The 16,400-nt window shown below is 58.6% G+C and overlaps 1 protein-coding gene across 1 annotated transcript; it reads right to left on the bottom strand.

Moving 5' to 3' along the window:
• Window positions 1–453: 453 nt before the first annotated feature.
• NPTX1 (neuronal pentraxin 1) lies at window positions 454–10,608 on the bottom strand. Its single transcript, XM_058561823.1, has 5 exons — window positions 10,095–10,608; window positions 9,616–9,823; window positions 7,265–7,509; window positions 5,858–6,037; window positions 454–5,074 (listed from the first exon to the last, which is right to left on the bottom strand). Exons 1-5 carry the CDS (start codon window positions 10,536–10,538, stop codon window positions 4,853–4,855), a joined length of 1,299 nt encoding a protein of 432 aa, XP_058417806.1. The 5' UTR covers window positions 10,539–10,608; the 3' UTR covers window positions 454–4,852.
• Window positions 10,609–16,400: the final 5,792 nt, after the last annotated feature.

A 16,400-nucleotide genomic window follows, 5' to 3' on the forward strand; every position in this document is an offset into this window, starting at 1 on the left:
GGGAAGTAAGTTCTTCCCAGCGCCCAGTTTTCCCACGCCACCCATTCCCCTTGTTATGTGAATCCGGGGATGCTCTCATACTTGAGTGCAGGGAAGGGGCCTGGGAACCCCAGAAGAGGGGAGGTAACCAGGCTTTGGCCAAAGACCTGTCAGTAGGGATGCGGCAAAGGAGAGCAGAGCAGGGTTTTTAGGAAGAACAAGCTCAGGCTGCCTGGAACCTGTGCCGAGCTGCGCTGTGGGGCAGGGCTGCAGATGAGGTGAGGAATGGGGAGTTACTCTGCACTCCAAGCCCAGCGTGGCCTCGAAGAGTTGGGAAATCATTTCACCTCTCTCTACCTCTGCGTCAGCTGCACCTGCCAATTGGGGAGGCCTTCTCCCTGCCCCTGATGTCCCAGTGTCACTGGAGGGCTGTGGGATTGTTGAGGGGCACACTGCAATGCAAATGCAAGGCATACACCTTCCTGCAGGTGAGGGTCTCCTGGCAGGTCCCCTGAAGTGGTCCAGCAGGTTGAGATGATATTTACAAGCTTGAGAAAAGAAGAGACATTGCAAAGAGACCACAGTCTTTCTTCACTCTTTACTGTGTAAAAATAAACTCAACAATTCATGTCGTTTCAGCAAGAAAGTGAAAAAAAAAGAAAGAAAGCAAGAATACCAGTAGAAATAGTGCATTTCCAGAATTGCTGATGGGAGGTGGCAGGTCCCATGGTTTTGACCCATTTGATACCCAAAAGGCTGCAGATCATATGAAAAATGTACAGCTTTGGTTAGCAAATAATGAAAAAGTAAGATACATCGATTCTCTTTCATATTATACAGTATATACATTATCACAATATCAACTATAGGGGGTTTGCTTTATTGTTGTGGTGGGTTTTTTTTTCTTTCTTTCTTTTTTTTTTTTTTTGGCAAATAAGACAAAATTGGGACTCTTAAATGTTGGGCTTTGTCTCTCCTCAATGACTTGTTCCCCTTCAACAAACTGCACTTAAGTCCCCTATGCAGGGAAGCAATACATTTCCTGTCGTTTGCTGAATAAATTTATACATTGTGTTTTAAGAGATGAAACCATGGCTACTTCAAGCCACATTTTGGTTGCCATAAGATTACAAAGGATTCTATCCTCTTGATGTTAATAATAAGTAACCCTAGTTTCTTTTATCAGAGTTGGAACCGATAATCAAGTTCTCAATTCGTTCCACTCAACAAGTCAGCTCCGAGACAAAGGGTCCACCACCAATGGCCAAGTTTACATAATGGTCCCCAACACGCCTTTGAGAACAGGTGGCCCCTCTTTGGAGCTCATTGTAATGACTGTGAACCTCACACCAGCCTCTCCCCTCCCCTTCACTGCCCACAAGACACCCCCTTGGTTTCAGGTCCCAGAGCTGGTAACAAAGTGATCTTTGCAGTCTTAGAAAACAAACTGGGAATCTACAAAAGGAAAAGAAAGCATACAAAATGCATCTCTTTCTTCCAAAATACAAGCTTTCAGTCCTACGTTTTGGCGGAGCCTGAAAGTATTTTCAAGGGAGATATAGGTTGAGTTAATTTATAGGTTTGCCCTTTTCTTTCATAAAAATACTCTTGTTTGGTAATAAACTTTTTCTTCTACGGTAAGAGAAATAATACTGTGTTATCAAAAGCAAGAAGGCTTACAATTCAAGTGGGATCTAAGCCCCCAAGCGCCCGGAGAGCCTACGCGGCAGCACTCCCACCTCAGACACCCAGGGAGCTGTGGGACACCAGCTCGGCAAAAGCAAACACTGTTGAGACAGCGCTTTTTTATCTTCTTATTTTATAAAATGGCTTACCTGAGATAGGCATGTATTATTCAGTGCAAGAGGGAACATCAATCAGATTAAGGAGAAGATGGAAACTATGTGGTTTAGATTTGTGGCTGTGTCATCTACCTTTCTCGGGGCCAGCAAAGTGCCAAGTGTTAACACAGTGAGGGAGTCGAGGGGCTTGGCACAGGCTCCAGTTAGGGGTGGAGGGGGGAGCTAAATGTCAGTTTCTGCCCCTGTCACATGAATGCATCAGGGGAGGGGGCGAGGAAGGTGAACGGGTCGGGAGGCAGAAGGGACAGAGGCATAAGCATCTGGGATATGCTCTGCCCATCTCTAGTTAGGGCAGAGGATGGCTTGTGGTCCTGAATGGACAGCTCCCACCATGCCCACTCTGGGCAGAAGGTGGTCTGGGGTCCGGTAGGTTGGCAGGGGCTGGTGGGAGGTGCTGACAGGAGAGCACCTAGCACGCTGTGGGCCTTGCCTACGCAACAGCTCCGAGATGGCTGAAGTGAGGGGTGGGGCCGATCTGGTGTGGAGGGGTGATTCCAAGCTCTTGCTCTGTCCCAACCACGGTATTATTTAGGCTTGTTCTCAACCTACACGTTAAAAATACTTCTTGGTGTGTTCAGGGAGTGGGGAGGGGGAGAGGGAAATTGATCTCTCTCTCGACCTCCTCCGACACTTGTTTTCCCAGCCATTTTCAGTGGCTACATGGTCACAGAACAACGAGTGGTACTTGGCACACAACACATAACCAGAGAAGTCCATGCAGGCAGGGGAACACACATCGGACTGAGGGAGCAAGGGACACGCCACCCCGAGGAACATGCAAACAGAGAAGATTCCTGCAGATCCAAAGATGCCACAACCGGACGGGCTCTGACAAAGCACAATGGTCTCAGAAAAAGCCACTGTTTAACCACAACACGCAGCGTGGTGCCTGGACCACACGCTCTGAATGAGAGCGATGCATTGCAGAACGGCGACTGGGTACCGTGCAGACACCCACATGGACACCGATACAGACACCAACACAGACACACACAGATGCACTAGGTTTCCAACACAACATGGACCTGTGTTTAAGGAGACAGGTGCCCCTGGAAGGAACAGAAGACGGAAGCACCTGCTCCTCCTGTAGAAATGTCTGCAGCTGTAGATGAGTCAGGCAGTGCAGTAGAATTTCTAGAAAGACTCGACAGCCTTTTGCTAATTAGACTCCTGGCGACAGAGTCCAGGGTGCCCTCAGGGCGTGCGACTCCCAGATGGTGCAACAAAGGGGCAGCTTCCCCACCCTGGGCATGATCCGTCTGAGCACTCCTCCTCTCTCTCACTCAACACACACACAGACACACACACACACACTTTTCTCCCCACCTCAGAAGGACTAGAAGGGAATGTACATGGTTGCTTTACATGAAGAAAAAAAAAAAAGTCAAAGCTTCGGGACACTGGTCAGGTCTCAGTGCCACCAGCTGGTGACAGGTTGGGGCTACTGCGAGACTTGAACCCTGTAAGATGGGGGAGTGGGTTTCAGGCCCTGGCCTGGCCATGCCTGGCTCCACGTGAGAGGTCTCTGGAGGACCTGCCCCCTTGGAGGACTTGCTGAGCCAGCTCATCTGGGCTCGGGTGTTGTGGGAGAATATGGCTGTCAGAATTAGCACAGACCTTCCCATCAACTGGTTGGGTTCAAGTCTCAGTGGTTCTGTGTGGCTGGGTCTCAATCAGAGTATGGGTTTCCTTGTCTAAAATGTCCTCTCTTGAGATGACCCACTGAAGCCTCTGGTCTCCCACTGCCAGAGGGAAAAGGCGAGGGGCCCTGGGGTCCTGGCTTCCTGGGCTGTGGGTGGGACGCTCCTCTCTCAGGGGCACTGGTGTGGTAGCAGGACCAGTTGGTGGTTGAAAGGGAGGATGGATCCCAAGCACGCAGGGTGCAAGGAAGTGGGAAGGCTGAGGGCCAAAGACAGGATCCTGGGCCAGGGCCAGCAGAGCTGGGCATTCAGGTCAGCCTCCTGAGCCCAGTACTGCCCACAGATGCCAACAGGAGGATGCTGGCAGGGCACTGGTGGGAAGAAGAGGGACTGCCTGATCCTGGGGCCAGCCCCACCTCTTCTGCCCCCTCTGAGCATGTGGTGTCATCTGAGGACACTCTGCCTTCAACCCTTCAGAGAGAATTCACTTCTATTACAAAATAGAAATTCTCTATGGAGAGGCCCACCCAGCCTTGAACAAAGCGCGAAAAGACATTTATTTTATCAACAGTCATACACCACATAATGACGTTTCGGTCAACAACAGACCACATAAAGGACGAGGGTCCTGTAAGATCAGTACCGTAGAGCCTAGGTGCGTAGGAGGCTATACCAGGTGGGTTTATGTGAGCACACTCTGATGTTGACACAATGGCAATATGGCCTAACGACGCATCTCAGAACGTATCCCTGTCATTAAGAGACGCATGACTGTAGTAGAGATATGTCGCTCTGAAAAACGTTTGCAAATGAAGACAAATGCACTGCAGAAGAAGTCCCACCAGCCCCCAGGCACGCAGGCAGCTAACAAAGTTGGCAAATACAGATATTCGACCAGTTATGAGATTTCCCAAAGCCACAAAGAAAGAAGAAAATGAAATACCTCATTCTTAGAGAAAAGGCCTCCCCCAAGACACACACTTGTAGACCTAGGCACACACATTCACATACATACACACACACGCACGCGCGCGCAAGTCCTCTCACCTACTTTTGCATTGTTCAAAATGTCTCAGCCACCTGCGTTAGCGGTGAGCGGGGCGTGCCTGAGGAACAGCATGGGGCTCCTAGTGAGAAGTGGGACCTCCTCGGGACAGATGGGAGCCAGGCCTGCTTCTGTGTGTGAGGACGGAACCAGGCTGTGTGCATATGCGTGTGCACGTCTGCGTGTGCGCATGTGCGAGGGCGACTGCCTTGAGTCATTCCTAGGGGAAAGGGAGAGAAGAGACGACGGATCATCACGGCACAAGCAGGGGCAGGTGGGCGGGGGCCGGGGGCCAAAGGCTGGGAGGCTCAGCCCAGCCTGGAGCCTCAGTTGATCTGGCGACAGGCTTCAAATGTCCACTTGGTGGCTCCACCGTAGATCTCGATGTGGGACTCGGCCCAGGAGATGACGTTGCCAGAAAGGGCCTTGGTGCTGCAGGTGGCCAGGTTGTACACCTCTCCTGGGGTCAGCTTGCGGTCCCAGATGTTGAAATGGGCCAGCTCACCCACGAACGCTTGGGTGGCATCAAATCCTCCACCCAGTGTATCCTTCAGAGAAAAGCAGAGGAGGAGGGGGGAGGAGGTCATAGGGTGGGGGGCATCCCTAGGAGGCAAGTCTCCATGTCTCCCCCATCAGGGGCTCTCATGTCCACCTCTGGGTACCATTTTGTCCCGTCTCTGGGTCTTCACCTAAGCATCAGTTTCCCCCACGAGGAGCCCAGGGAAAGGGACGCTGCTGGCCACCTCTGCACTGGACACAGAGCCTCTCCTGGGGGCAGCTGAACTCTGCCTCTCCTGCAGCCGGTCCCCTGGCCAGTGAGGGAGAGGTCCACTGGGGCCAGAGACAACCAGAGGAGCAGGGCCTTGGGGGAGCCTCTCCCGCTTTCCCTGCTTTTAGTCAAGGAACTCAGATGTCACTCTCTGCCAGCAACAGCCGCCCAATGGGAATAGAAGGCCTGGGACTCTCCTGCCTGCATCTCCCTCTAGGGTGTCCAATGGGAGACAAACTACTTTCAGGAAATAAATTATGCATCACTAAAGGCAGAATTGGCCTTCCCATGCCAAAGAAAGCGTTGCTGCCTGGATTGAGAGTGCTGAGACCAAAGCCCCCTCTGGCTAGCATTTCCTGAATAAGCCCACCCAGAGCAGGGACTCTGCCCAAATTGCTCCATAACTTGCTTGGCTACTATCAGGGGAGACCACTTCCCTCTCCAACTCCCTCCTCGCTCCCCCTCCCTGCCAACCCCTTTACTCTCTTTCCTCCTGCCTGGTCTCTGGTTCTGGGGCTCCTCCCCCTGCAGCCTCCCCCACCGCTGCCCCCATGGCCAGTACCTGCTCCTGGCCCAGCACCAGCACGCCTTGTGGCTTGATGGGGTGATAGGGCGCCAGGTTCTCACCATTGCCACCCTGGGTGCCATCCTGGTAGGCTTCCCAGACCCCGTCCCGGGTGGTCCAGGTGATACAAATGTGGTGCCACTTGCCATCATTGATGACAAAGGGCAGCTTGGCCACCTGGGAAGGAGAATGATGCGCAGGACAGGATGGGTACAGAGGTACAACTCAGAATCGATGATCATCACTAGTTACTTGTTCAGCTGCTATGCCTCTTATCGCTACACTTAAAATAAGTAGCAAGAGCCATTACTGAATCCTCAGCCCTGCCCTCAGGACTTGATCATCTGTTGCCTCATCCATTGGTGGGTCACACAGGAAATGTGATGCTTTGTCAAGGGGGTCCCTAAGATCCATGTGAATGCACCATCTCCTCCATCCTACTCACTCTCTTCCCTCTTTGCTGGTCTACAAAACAGGCCCTGGGATGGAGAGAGCCATCCCTGGGGTCGCAGTTCACTGCTGCCTTCCGGCCTCTCCTCTCTCCTCCAATACCCCGTCTCTCACTGCCGGATCCTCCAGGCCTATGACTCGCCCAGCCTTTGCAGAGAATCTGAGAGACACCCGGGGAGAAGGCACCATGCCTTTCACAGCTCAGACCAGCCTCGGACCTGGGATTTCACTCATCCTCTGACATTCCAGGTGAGGCGGAGGGTGCAGCAAAGAACTCTCACACCCTTTTAACTTGGGGAAATGAAACCCAGAAAGGCACAACCCTTTCTGGGAAAGGCATCAAGAGCAAGGGCTCGGAACCTGATTCCCAGCCTGAGTTTTAGACATTTACTACCGATGCTGGCACAGAGGCAAGGGAGTTTGAAAGCTGGCAGCTAATTCCACGGCTGATGGAGGGCCAAGTGGAGATGGGTTCCCTGGAGGCAAAAGGCTGTCCTTCCCCAAAGGGTCACTTGGATCTGGCCTCCTCCCAGGGGCAGGGAGTCAAGCAGGATAGATTTGGACTCACAAAGAATCTCTAGGGGCACCTTTACCACCCCAGAGCATCTATGGTCCTCTAAATATGGAGGAGCAAAACCAGTTCCAAGGCCAGTTGGGGGAGAAGGAGTCAGGGTTTGATCTGTGGGATGGACTGGCCCCAGATCAGATCATCCTCTTCCATCCCCGACTCCCGAGGACCCTGTGTGGGAAGGATGCCCCTCCCCATTTCTCCTGGTCTTCACCCTCCACCTCCCTTAGCCCTGCCCTGCAGGTGCTCCTCCTGGGGTCACAGCAGCGTCTGAGGCTGTGTGTTCCATGCCACCAGAGACTTGCCCCCCCAGCAGCTGGCACGGACTGGGGCCCCAGGGGGCCTCGTCCTGCTGTCCTGCAAGCCCAGATGGGTGGGGGCTCTACCTTGTCGTTGATGAGGATCTCCATGGGGTTGTTGCCCCACTCGATGAGGACCAGTTCATTGGCCTGGCCGGGCACGGCATAGGAGAAGGGTGTGCCCACCCCCGGCGCCGCGCTGGACTTGAGCCACATGCACACGGTGAAGGCATACATCTCCGGCAGGCTCTTCTTCACCTTGGCGTACATGTAGTTGGTCCGCAGTGGGAATGTGAGCTGGAACTTGTCTCCAGGACGGTTGTCCTTCTGGCCTGGGGAGGACAGGACACAGTCCTGACATCTGTACCTCTGCGAAGTGCTTGTGCTTGTCTGAAACCCATTCAGCCCCTGCCAAGCTCTGTGACACAGACAGAGCAGAGTCCATTTCCATTCTCTAGATGCTGAGAGGGAGGCTCCGCTAGGTCAAGTACCTTGTCCCAGGGCACAGGACCAGGACAGAAAAAGCTGACCCAAAGTCTCCACACCAGGGGGCTGGCTCCCACATGGTGCTCCCCCCGGGAAGGCTGGGATAGGGATGCGGGGGACACGGCGGGCTGTGAGCATCTGCACCTGGGCTTTGCGGTGGGCATGGGTCAATGTGCATCCTGTAAACCCTTAAAGGCGTGGCTGCAGAGGAAGGAGGTCTCCTCTCCACTGCGAAAGAGGCTAGCTCCCCTGAGAGCAGCCCCTTTGGGGGCCTGACCTGATTCCAGGATGCTGGCTGCTGACAGTGCTCAAAACCACTCTCTTCTCTTGGGCCTTCACAGCAATTAGGCCCCTGGTGCCCATCTTCCCTCGGGGCCAGGACATGCTGCAGCCCCTGGTCACTCATCTAACCCAGCCACCTAGCCCTGAGGACTCTGGCTATTTCCAGAATCCAACCACCCCACAGGAGGGGAAGTCGTCCCGTGGAGGCTCTTCTAGCAAATCTGTCTGGAGCCCTGCAAAGACGGCAGGACAGCAGAGAGCTGGGAAGCAGCCCTGGAGCCAGGGGCCCCCCAAGGTGACTGCTCTGAGGACAGTGCCACTCATTCTCAGGGCGAGCTTCCTGTGTGTTTACTGAAAAATCAGGCTCCTGGCCCAAAAGCCTCCCCATACACACGGCACCAGCTCCTCGCCTGCTGGTAATGTCTTCAGGGAACGCTTGTCTGCCCCCTCCCAACCCACACAGACGCTGGCTGTGGCCCTGGGCATGGTGTGACTGACTCCAGGCAAAACGTTTCAACCCAGCAGTGGGAACGGGCAGCAGGCCAGGAGCCAGGAACACACACACCCACCAGCTCCTGGGTGTGCACAGGGCCTGCCAGGGAGCCGAGCACTAAACCAGCCCCCCAGGCCAAGAATTATTTCTAGAAGGCGTCCTGCTGGGCCAGTAACCTCCCTCTTCCTCTCAGCCAGGTGTCAGGAACAGAGCAGGGCTGGCCCCCTCCGCACTCCCCCCTTCAGCTGTCTCAGGCTCCCAACCCCCCACTCCTGGAGCAGATCCAGCCCCTGGCCTCTCTAGGGGGTGTTTTTCATTTCCCCAATCTCCTCTCCTTCCCTCCCCCGGCCCTCCTTCCTCTGATCTGTTTTTCAGTTACATAACACGCCTTAAGATGGCACTGTTTAAATCCAGCCGGCACGTTTTGCGGTGGGAGAAGGGTCACGTGGCCCTGCTCTGAGCCCAGGCGCCCCCCCTTACAACCTTGTTTGATTTCTGCGACTTCAAGGCTGAGCCACTTGAGCTCACCCGTGCGCCCCACAGCACAATTGAGGCCCATAGGAGTTGGTGATCCGGGAACCATGGGCTTGCAAGATGTCTGGGCTTGGGTCACTCAGAAGAGAAACCTGTGGGGAGGGAGCTCTGATCCAGATGGGGGGAACCCAGAGAATGCCAGGGGCGCTAAGGAGCTGGGAGGAAACCTGCTTAGAGCCCAAATCCGCCAAGGACCAGAAGGACCCAGCCCCGGCCTGGGCCCTGCTCTCTGCTGGGTATGGGGACTGGCTAGCGCCAGGCTTCTTTAGCCAGGGAGGGCTTGGGCCGGCCACAGCTACTGTGCAAAGTTACTGAAGATTAGACAAATCAGACTTGGAAAAACCATGCGAGTGTGTGAGTGTCTGGGGACAGCAGCGGAAGACACCAGGCGATCCCTTTCTCCTCTGCTTCCCTTCCATCGAAATATGCCGAGCCAGGGTGCCCCAGCCCTGCCAGGAACACTGACTAGAAGCCCAGAACCTGGGGCCGGGATTCGAGGGTGCAGGAAGGGGGTGGAGGGGTGGATGAGCTCCGGCCTTTTACAGCCAGAGCTGAGATACGCAGGAAGCCAGGACCCCAGGCAGAGTCCCACTGGAGTGGGAGGTGGCAGGCAGCATGCCCCCCCCCCCCACACGCCCGTTACCTTTCTCCAGCTCGCTGATCCGCTGGTGCAGGGAGGTCAGGGCGCTCTCAATCTTGACCCTCTCCTCGGTGTCGTTCTTGGGGCCCCCCTTGCCTTCCTCCAGAATGTTCACCCGAGACAGCACCTGCCTCTCCAGGTCATCGATCTTGCTCTGCAGCAGATCCTTGAGGCTGTTGGTCTGGCTGGAGGAATTGAGCCGGCTGTACTGCTGCGGGGGTGCAAGGGCGGGGGGAAACCACATCGTTACGCGCAGAGCCAGATCCGTGCTGGGAGGCCCGCGGCGCGGTCCCCTCAGGGCTACTGCGGGGGCGGCCTGGCGGGGAGCTCGGGCGAGTGGCCGTCCGCGGGGCCCCGCGGGCTCGGGGCGGCCCCGGCCGGGCGTCAGTACCCGGGTGAGGTGGGGGTGAGGGGTGTGGGGCCGGGTCGGTGGGGGGGGCAGAGGGGCGCGCGAGCCGGAGGGGGAACCGCGGCGCGCGGACCTCGAGGTTCTCTAGGCGGGTTTTGAGCGACTGCAAAGTTTGCCCGAGTTGGCTGAGCGTCTCGGCGGCCGGCGTCCGGGACAGGTCGCCCATGGTGTTCTTGCCGGAGCCAGGCTGCTTGCGGCCGCCGCCCGTCCGGGCCTCGCTGGCGCCCGCGTCCAGCGTGCTCTGGCTCTCGCAGCGGCCCAGCTTGGTGGTCAGCTCGCGGATGGTCTCCTTCTGGCTCAGGATGGTCTCCTTCTGCTGCAGCACGGTCTCGCGGAGCTGCAGCACGTTGCTCCGGAGCTCCTCCGCGCCGCCGGCGGCCACCGACGCGGCGCACATGTCGGCGTCCACGGGCACCGAGGTGCAGATGAAGCGTGTCGGACCGAAATCCTGGGCCCCGCTGCCCAGGAGACAGAGGGCGAGCAGCGCACAGGTGCGCGCGGCGCGGCCGGCAGGCATGGCTGCGGGCACTGGGACCGGGCGCTCCGGGCCCGGCTCGGATCTGCTCGGCTGGGGCTCGGCGAGCGGCCCGCGCTCTCGGCGCCGCGCTGCTCGGCCGCGCAGCCCGCACCGCCGCGCTGTCCGGCCGCCACTGCCGCCTGCGCAGCGGAGCCCGCGCCTTTTATGCCACCGCGGGAGGGGCCTCGGCGCTGGCGACGTCAGCGGGGGAGGAATCCCGCTTTAATTGTCTGCCGCCCGGGCCCTCGGCGCGGCCGGGGGCGCACGGGCGCACGGGCGCGCGGGGTGGGGGTGGGGGGCAGCCTCCTCCTGTCCCCTCCCCGACCCCCGGCGTCGCCTCCACCTTCCCCCTAACCCTCCCACCGTCCTTCCCGTTCCCTGGTTAGGGGGGCCAGGTCGCGGCCTCGGACTCGAGGATGGGCCACCTGCATGATATACCCAAATCTCCTTTGGAGCTCCGGGTGGGTAGGAGACCACGGCGATCCCTGGAGACGGAATTCGGCTCAACTCGCTTGGCTGCACTGAACACCCTCGGGGCCCGGGCCAGGGGTGTTCGAGGCCGGGCTGGGTCCCCCGAGGACTCTAGTCGTCGACCCCCGCGTGCCGGATAAGGAGTGCCGGGAGCAAGAGCCTCGCGGCGCCGCTAAGTCCGGAGAGGGGGTCGCAGGGCCGCTCCACGTTTCTTAGATGTCCGTGCGTGGTTGAAAAGCCGCTATACACCCTGACTCTGGGGACTTGCCCACGACCTCGTTCCTGGCTCTCCTACGCCCCCCACCCCAGTTCCCAGGCTTTGGGGACCCGGCAACGTCGCCGGAGATGACAGCCCCCGTGCCGGCGGGGCGGGCGGGCGCTTCTCGGAGGCGGCCCCAGCGGATCGAGCCTTTCCTGCCAGCGGAGCCAGCCGGATTCCGGGCAGACGGCGCCGCCCGGGCTGGACGCTCCCTGCAGCCCCGGGGGAGGCGCGGAGCCCGCCCGCTTCTGAGGGGGGCCCCGCGGGCGGACTCTTCCGCGCTACCCGAGAGCCTTCCCATCTCCGAGGCCCGAGGGCACGTCTGTGCGTGTCTGGGTGCGTTCATGTGTGTCCATGTCTGTGTGTGTGTGTCCGCGTGTGCATGTTGGGCTTTCTTTACCCCAGGCGCACGGTGGCAGGTGAGGAGGCATCCTGGACCGGGGGGCGGGGGGGCGCCGCACCTGGGGAGAGCCACACGATGGCACTTTACTCATAGTCACACCCCCCCCCCACACACACATTCGCACCTGTTTTCTGGGCAGCGGCGCCGCGGGGCTCGGCTCCCAGATTCGCGCCCAGGTTCCGGCGTCCGCTTCGGGGCTTGCGACCAGGGCCGGAGCCGCTATCCCGCCCGGGCCAGTCAGAGCCAAAGGCGCTTCGGAGGTCGCCCATTCCAAGCTCCCACTGTACAGAGGAGGAAACTGAGGCGCCAAGACGCCCGTAGTCCTGCTCGCGGTGACAGGGCGAGCCTGTCCTAGAGCCGCGGTGGGGGCGGCCCCGCTGACACCCCGGACGCACACCCCGAGCCCTTCATTCTGCAGCCTCTGACTTGGCGCTGCGACGGCCGGCTGGGGGCCCCAGTCCGGAGGGACCCAAAGGCAGCTCACGGGTACTGGACCTGGGCTCCCGCCCCGCGGGTGGGAGAAGCCAGCTGTGTTGGGACCTTTTTGAGAAACCACGCTCTCGCCCTTCCTGTCCGCGGCCTCCTCCCACTCCCTGCCCCCAGGCTCCCCGTGGCCTGCGTTTGTTGGTCACCTCAGCCTTGAACGCTCCTCGAGCCGGGACTGCGAGCCGGCTGGGCCCCTGCACGACCCGCGCGTCGTTTGGCCGCCGCTTCCCGGCGCCAGAGGGACCCCGCGGCCCGCACGGGACTGTCCGGAGCTCCGCGCGCAGCGGCCAGGAGGTGTGTGGGGTTCCCGCCCCCGACTGCCCCGCTCGCCCACCACTGAACGCCGCAACCCGCCCCAGACTGCGGGAGGGGGCTAGCCACGAGCGTCCCACTGGGGTCTGGGCCCCGAGCGCCTCAGGCTAGAGCGCGACTCCGGAGAAATTACCCGCGCGAGGGGCGCGACGGCTTTTCCCTTTAATTCTCAACCCGAGACCGAATGGGGGTCCCCTCCCGCCCCAGGGCTGCGTCTAGTCGGAGGTGATTCCCCGCAGAGCTCTGGGGGCGAGGCTATGCGGGGTGCGGGGGAGGAGAGCGCCACAGAGGGCGCGTAGGCGCGGAAGGGGAGCCCCGCGGGGCCCAGGCAGGCTGCGTGAACCGAGCGGGAATCCTTGGCCCCGCCTCGCGTCTTGAGCCCCAGGAGTGGCGAGGGTCTGACTGCGCGCGAGGCGGGGATCCGGGCTTTTACTGCCAGGGGAGGAGACCTCAGCGGCTGGCACCACGGCTCTTGGACACTGAGGGAGGAGCAGGCCACCTCTCCGCAGAGAATGCAGTAGACGGCGTCAGAAGGGGAGGAGGGGCCCCGGCGCAGGGTCCAGCGGCAGGCAACAGGATCTGATTGTCGAGCCGCGAGGGGAGGAGATGGCGGTTAAGAGGCTGGGACCCTCCTGTCCAGCGGGCGACCTCTGTGGAGCGCTCCGTCTGCCAGAAAGCGCTATACGGGACCCTTGCCCAGACACGGGGAGCTCTGCTCAGACAGGTGGAGAGCTACACTACTGCATCCCTTTGTCTTCTTTAAATCCTTTTACCTGCATTCAAACCCCTGGGCTAGGCAGAGACTCAGTCTTGGTCGTGTTTGGGCTTCCTCTCCCTCCCCAGTGTTAGGGAGGTATTTGGGAGTGGGCGGGCTAGGGAAACTACTGAAGGGCTGCCCTGCCCAAAACCCTCAGAGGAGGAACCCTAAGGTGCCTAGCTACCTGATCAGAAGTTTGGGGAGTGCACGGCACCCTCATATGTGTACACTCCGTTGTCCCCGCCTGGCCTGGGTCCCATGCCCCAGCATGGGGGGGGGGGGAGAGGAGGAAGGGCTGAAAACACTGGCACCTGGAGGTAGGAGGGGACATGCAGTACCACACAGACTATCTGGTATTCCCACCTTATGGGTGCAGTAGATGTGGATAACCTCAAATGCATAGATAATAGTGAAAAGTAATAAAAGTAATTAGGAAGTGATGAGTTCTGAGTACTTATTACCTTTGTTCTGAATATAATTTATTTAATTGTACATTTGTATAATTTAAATTTTAATGATGGCTGTGTTAAACAATCAGCTTGCAAATTCCTGAAAATGTAGCAATTAGCTGGTGCCAGCTGGCTGGGCACACCACTGGTGGAAGAGGATGGAGGGGCCTTCAGAGGTCAGACTGAGAGGGGCCCTCAGTGTAGGGAAGGCAAAGGGGACCAGTGGGGGTGGGAGTGTGGCCCAAGACTCCCTGGCTGTGGCCAGTGTCATAAAGGCGGGCAGCATAAGAAGGTGAAACAGGTGGGTCGGGCAGTATTTGGAGGGTATCAGTGGCTGTTGAGGGTCTTTACCCAGTGGACAGTAGGAGCCCACCCAGGGAGTGTGCTCAAGCCTGGTGCTGTGCCCAGGACCCTCACTCATCCTGTGGTGTCTCCTGGGCCTGTCCTCTTCCAGCACCAAGGCCACGAGCTGGTCTAGAACCTCCACCTGAGCAGGAAAGAGCTCCCCTCGGCATGGGCAACAGGGGGCACTGGGTGGGTGCTAGGAAGGTGTTGGGAGGACCTGAGAGGACCCGGGAGGATCTGGAAGGGCACTGGAAGGATCTAGGAAGGCAGTGGGAGGACACAGGGAGGAGCTGGGGGGAACTGGGAGGATCCGGGAGGACACTAGGAGGAACTGGGAGGATCTGGGAGAATTTGGAAGGACACTGGGAGGAACTGGGAGGATCTGGGAGGAGCTGGGAGGATCTGGGAGGAACTGGGAGAAACTGGGAAGACCTAGGAGAACACTGGGAGAACCTAGGGGGATCTGGGAAGACCTGGGAGGACCTAGGAGGACCTGAGGGGACACTGGACGGGGGCACAAGGCCCACCCACCACTTGACTCTGAGCCTGTCCAGCATGAGGGTCCATTCTGCCTTTTGAAATAGCTACTCCTGCAGGGGGAGGTCGGGGAGCAGAGGCGTGAGGTGGGGCAAGCTGTGGGACCGCCGTCTGGGAAGAGAAGAAGGCACGAGTCCTCCCAGATCCAGCTTTGGGACACGATGGCAACTCGGTCAGGGCCATGTGGCTCTGGAGGACACACTGTGAGCCCCACCAGTGAGCTGGTGTCTCACCGAAGCTGGGAGGTAGGTGGCTGGCAGTTCACACATGTGGGGACACTTCCTGCCAAGTCCCAAGTCGTGTTTCGTTTGGTTTCTGTTTTCAGCAGACCCTCAGCGCTGGTCACACTGTTTCTCGAGCTGGGTGCTGCTTTCATGGGGCGACAGTCCATCAAGCTGTCCAGGTGTGATTTGTGCACTTTCCTACATATGATTACACACCTCACGGCAGGTGTGGGCAGGGCAGCAACCACAGGTTGTCCCTGGAGCTGAGGACATGGGGTTCTGGCTCCACCAGGTGACAAGCAACAGGGACCTCTGGTAGCCAAGCCCTTAGAGCTGAGCCAGGCCGTGAACCCCACGTAGGACAACCCTGGGCCCGAGGGGGTGGGTGTGGGGAGCTCTGATAGCAGCAAGCCCCCTGGGGCCTCAGCCTCTCTGGCTGGAACGGCTGTCCTGATAGGCCCTGCCCACTCATGCTGGTGTGACAGGGAACAGGTGCCACCCGAGCTGTCCTCTCTGCCCTCTTCTCGGACACCCCTGCAGTAATAGCCCTACAAACAAGGCATTGCCCCTTTGCAAAACCCTTCTGTCCGTGTTCATTCATTTGCCTTCTCTAAGACACGGACAGGCTACTGTCCTCACTCGACAGATGAGGAAACCGAGGGAGGCCCAGAGAAGCCCATGGTCAAGACTAGGGGCAAGCCCTGGCCTTCGCCTTCCCACCCAGCTTTCCCTCCGCCCAGTACAGGAGCCCCTGCTGCGCATAGGAAAAGAGCTCTCGGATGAACGGGACTGGATGGCAGAGGGGAGGCCTGAGGAGAGACAGTGGCCCATCCTGCCCACGCCCAGTGGTGGAGGCAGATCAGGCAGATCCACAGACCCCAGGCTGAGGAGCTTCTCACCTGCCTGCCGCCCTTGGAGGAGAAGCCTGCTGCACCACAGCATTTACAAATTCGTGTCCATTGTGCAAGTACAATTACACCTGCAGCAGCCACGGTGGGGACTAGGCAGGCATGGGCAGCGGTCATTAGCCGTGGGCAGCTGGGCTCCCTCAGGCCTCCAGACTCCCTGCTCCCAGCCAAGAGGGCCCACAGTGAGAGCCTCCTTCCTACCTGAGCCCTTCCCTCCTCTGAGCCAGCCAGGGCAGCTGTTGGCTCGGTCTGGCTGGGGACAGAGCCCTGGGGGGTCTCCCTCCTGGCCCTGCCCTGCCCTCCTCTGGACTGAGCCCAGCACTGGGGTCAGGGGTGGGGAACAGGTTCTCTTCAACTGATGATTTGCCAACCCCAACAAACAAGTTTATAGGCACAAACACGAGCCCTTCTTGGGAAGGCTTGTCTCGCTTTTATCCAAGCAGGGGTTTCTGGGGCCAGGAAGAATCGTGGTCATTTAGTATAGCAGTGTAAATATTCATAAAGTTTGCTCTCAGTTCAGCAAATATTTCCAGAGCATCTACTGAGGCCAGGCTGGGTGCCGGGGCCAGGGATGAAAAACACTGTTCTCCGTCTTGGCAAGCGCTCAGTCTAGTGGGCTAGACAGGAATAAACACAGCTTCAGTGCAGCAGGTGAGTGCCCAGGGGATAGGAGACGCCCCAAGTCAGGGCAGGTGGGCTGGTGGGGGTTCA

Source organism: Diceros bicornis, chromosome 18 (assembly GCF_020826845.1).
Source record: "Diceros bicornis minor isolate mBicDic1 chromosome 18, mDicBic1.mat.cur, whole genome shotgun sequence".
Taxonomy (NCBI): domain Eukaryota; kingdom Metazoa; phylum Chordata; class Mammalia; order Perissodactyla; family Rhinocerotidae; genus Diceros; species Diceros bicornis.

Excerpts from the sequence above, each read along its gene's own strand:
- NPTX1 (XM_058561823.1), bottom strand. The coding sequence starts at position 10,538 with ATGCCTGCCGGCCGCGCCGCGCGCACCTGTGCGCTGCTCGCCCTCTGT. Across the intron at positions 7,510-9,615 it reads GATCAGCGAGCTGGAGAAAG|GCCAGAAGGACAACCGTCCT; the intron begins GTAACGGGCGTG and ends TGTCCTCCCCAG. Across the intron at positions 5,075-5,857 it reads TGGTGCTGGGCCAGGAGCAG|GATACACTGGGTGGAGGATT; the intron begins GTACTGGCCATG and ends TTTTCTCTGAAG.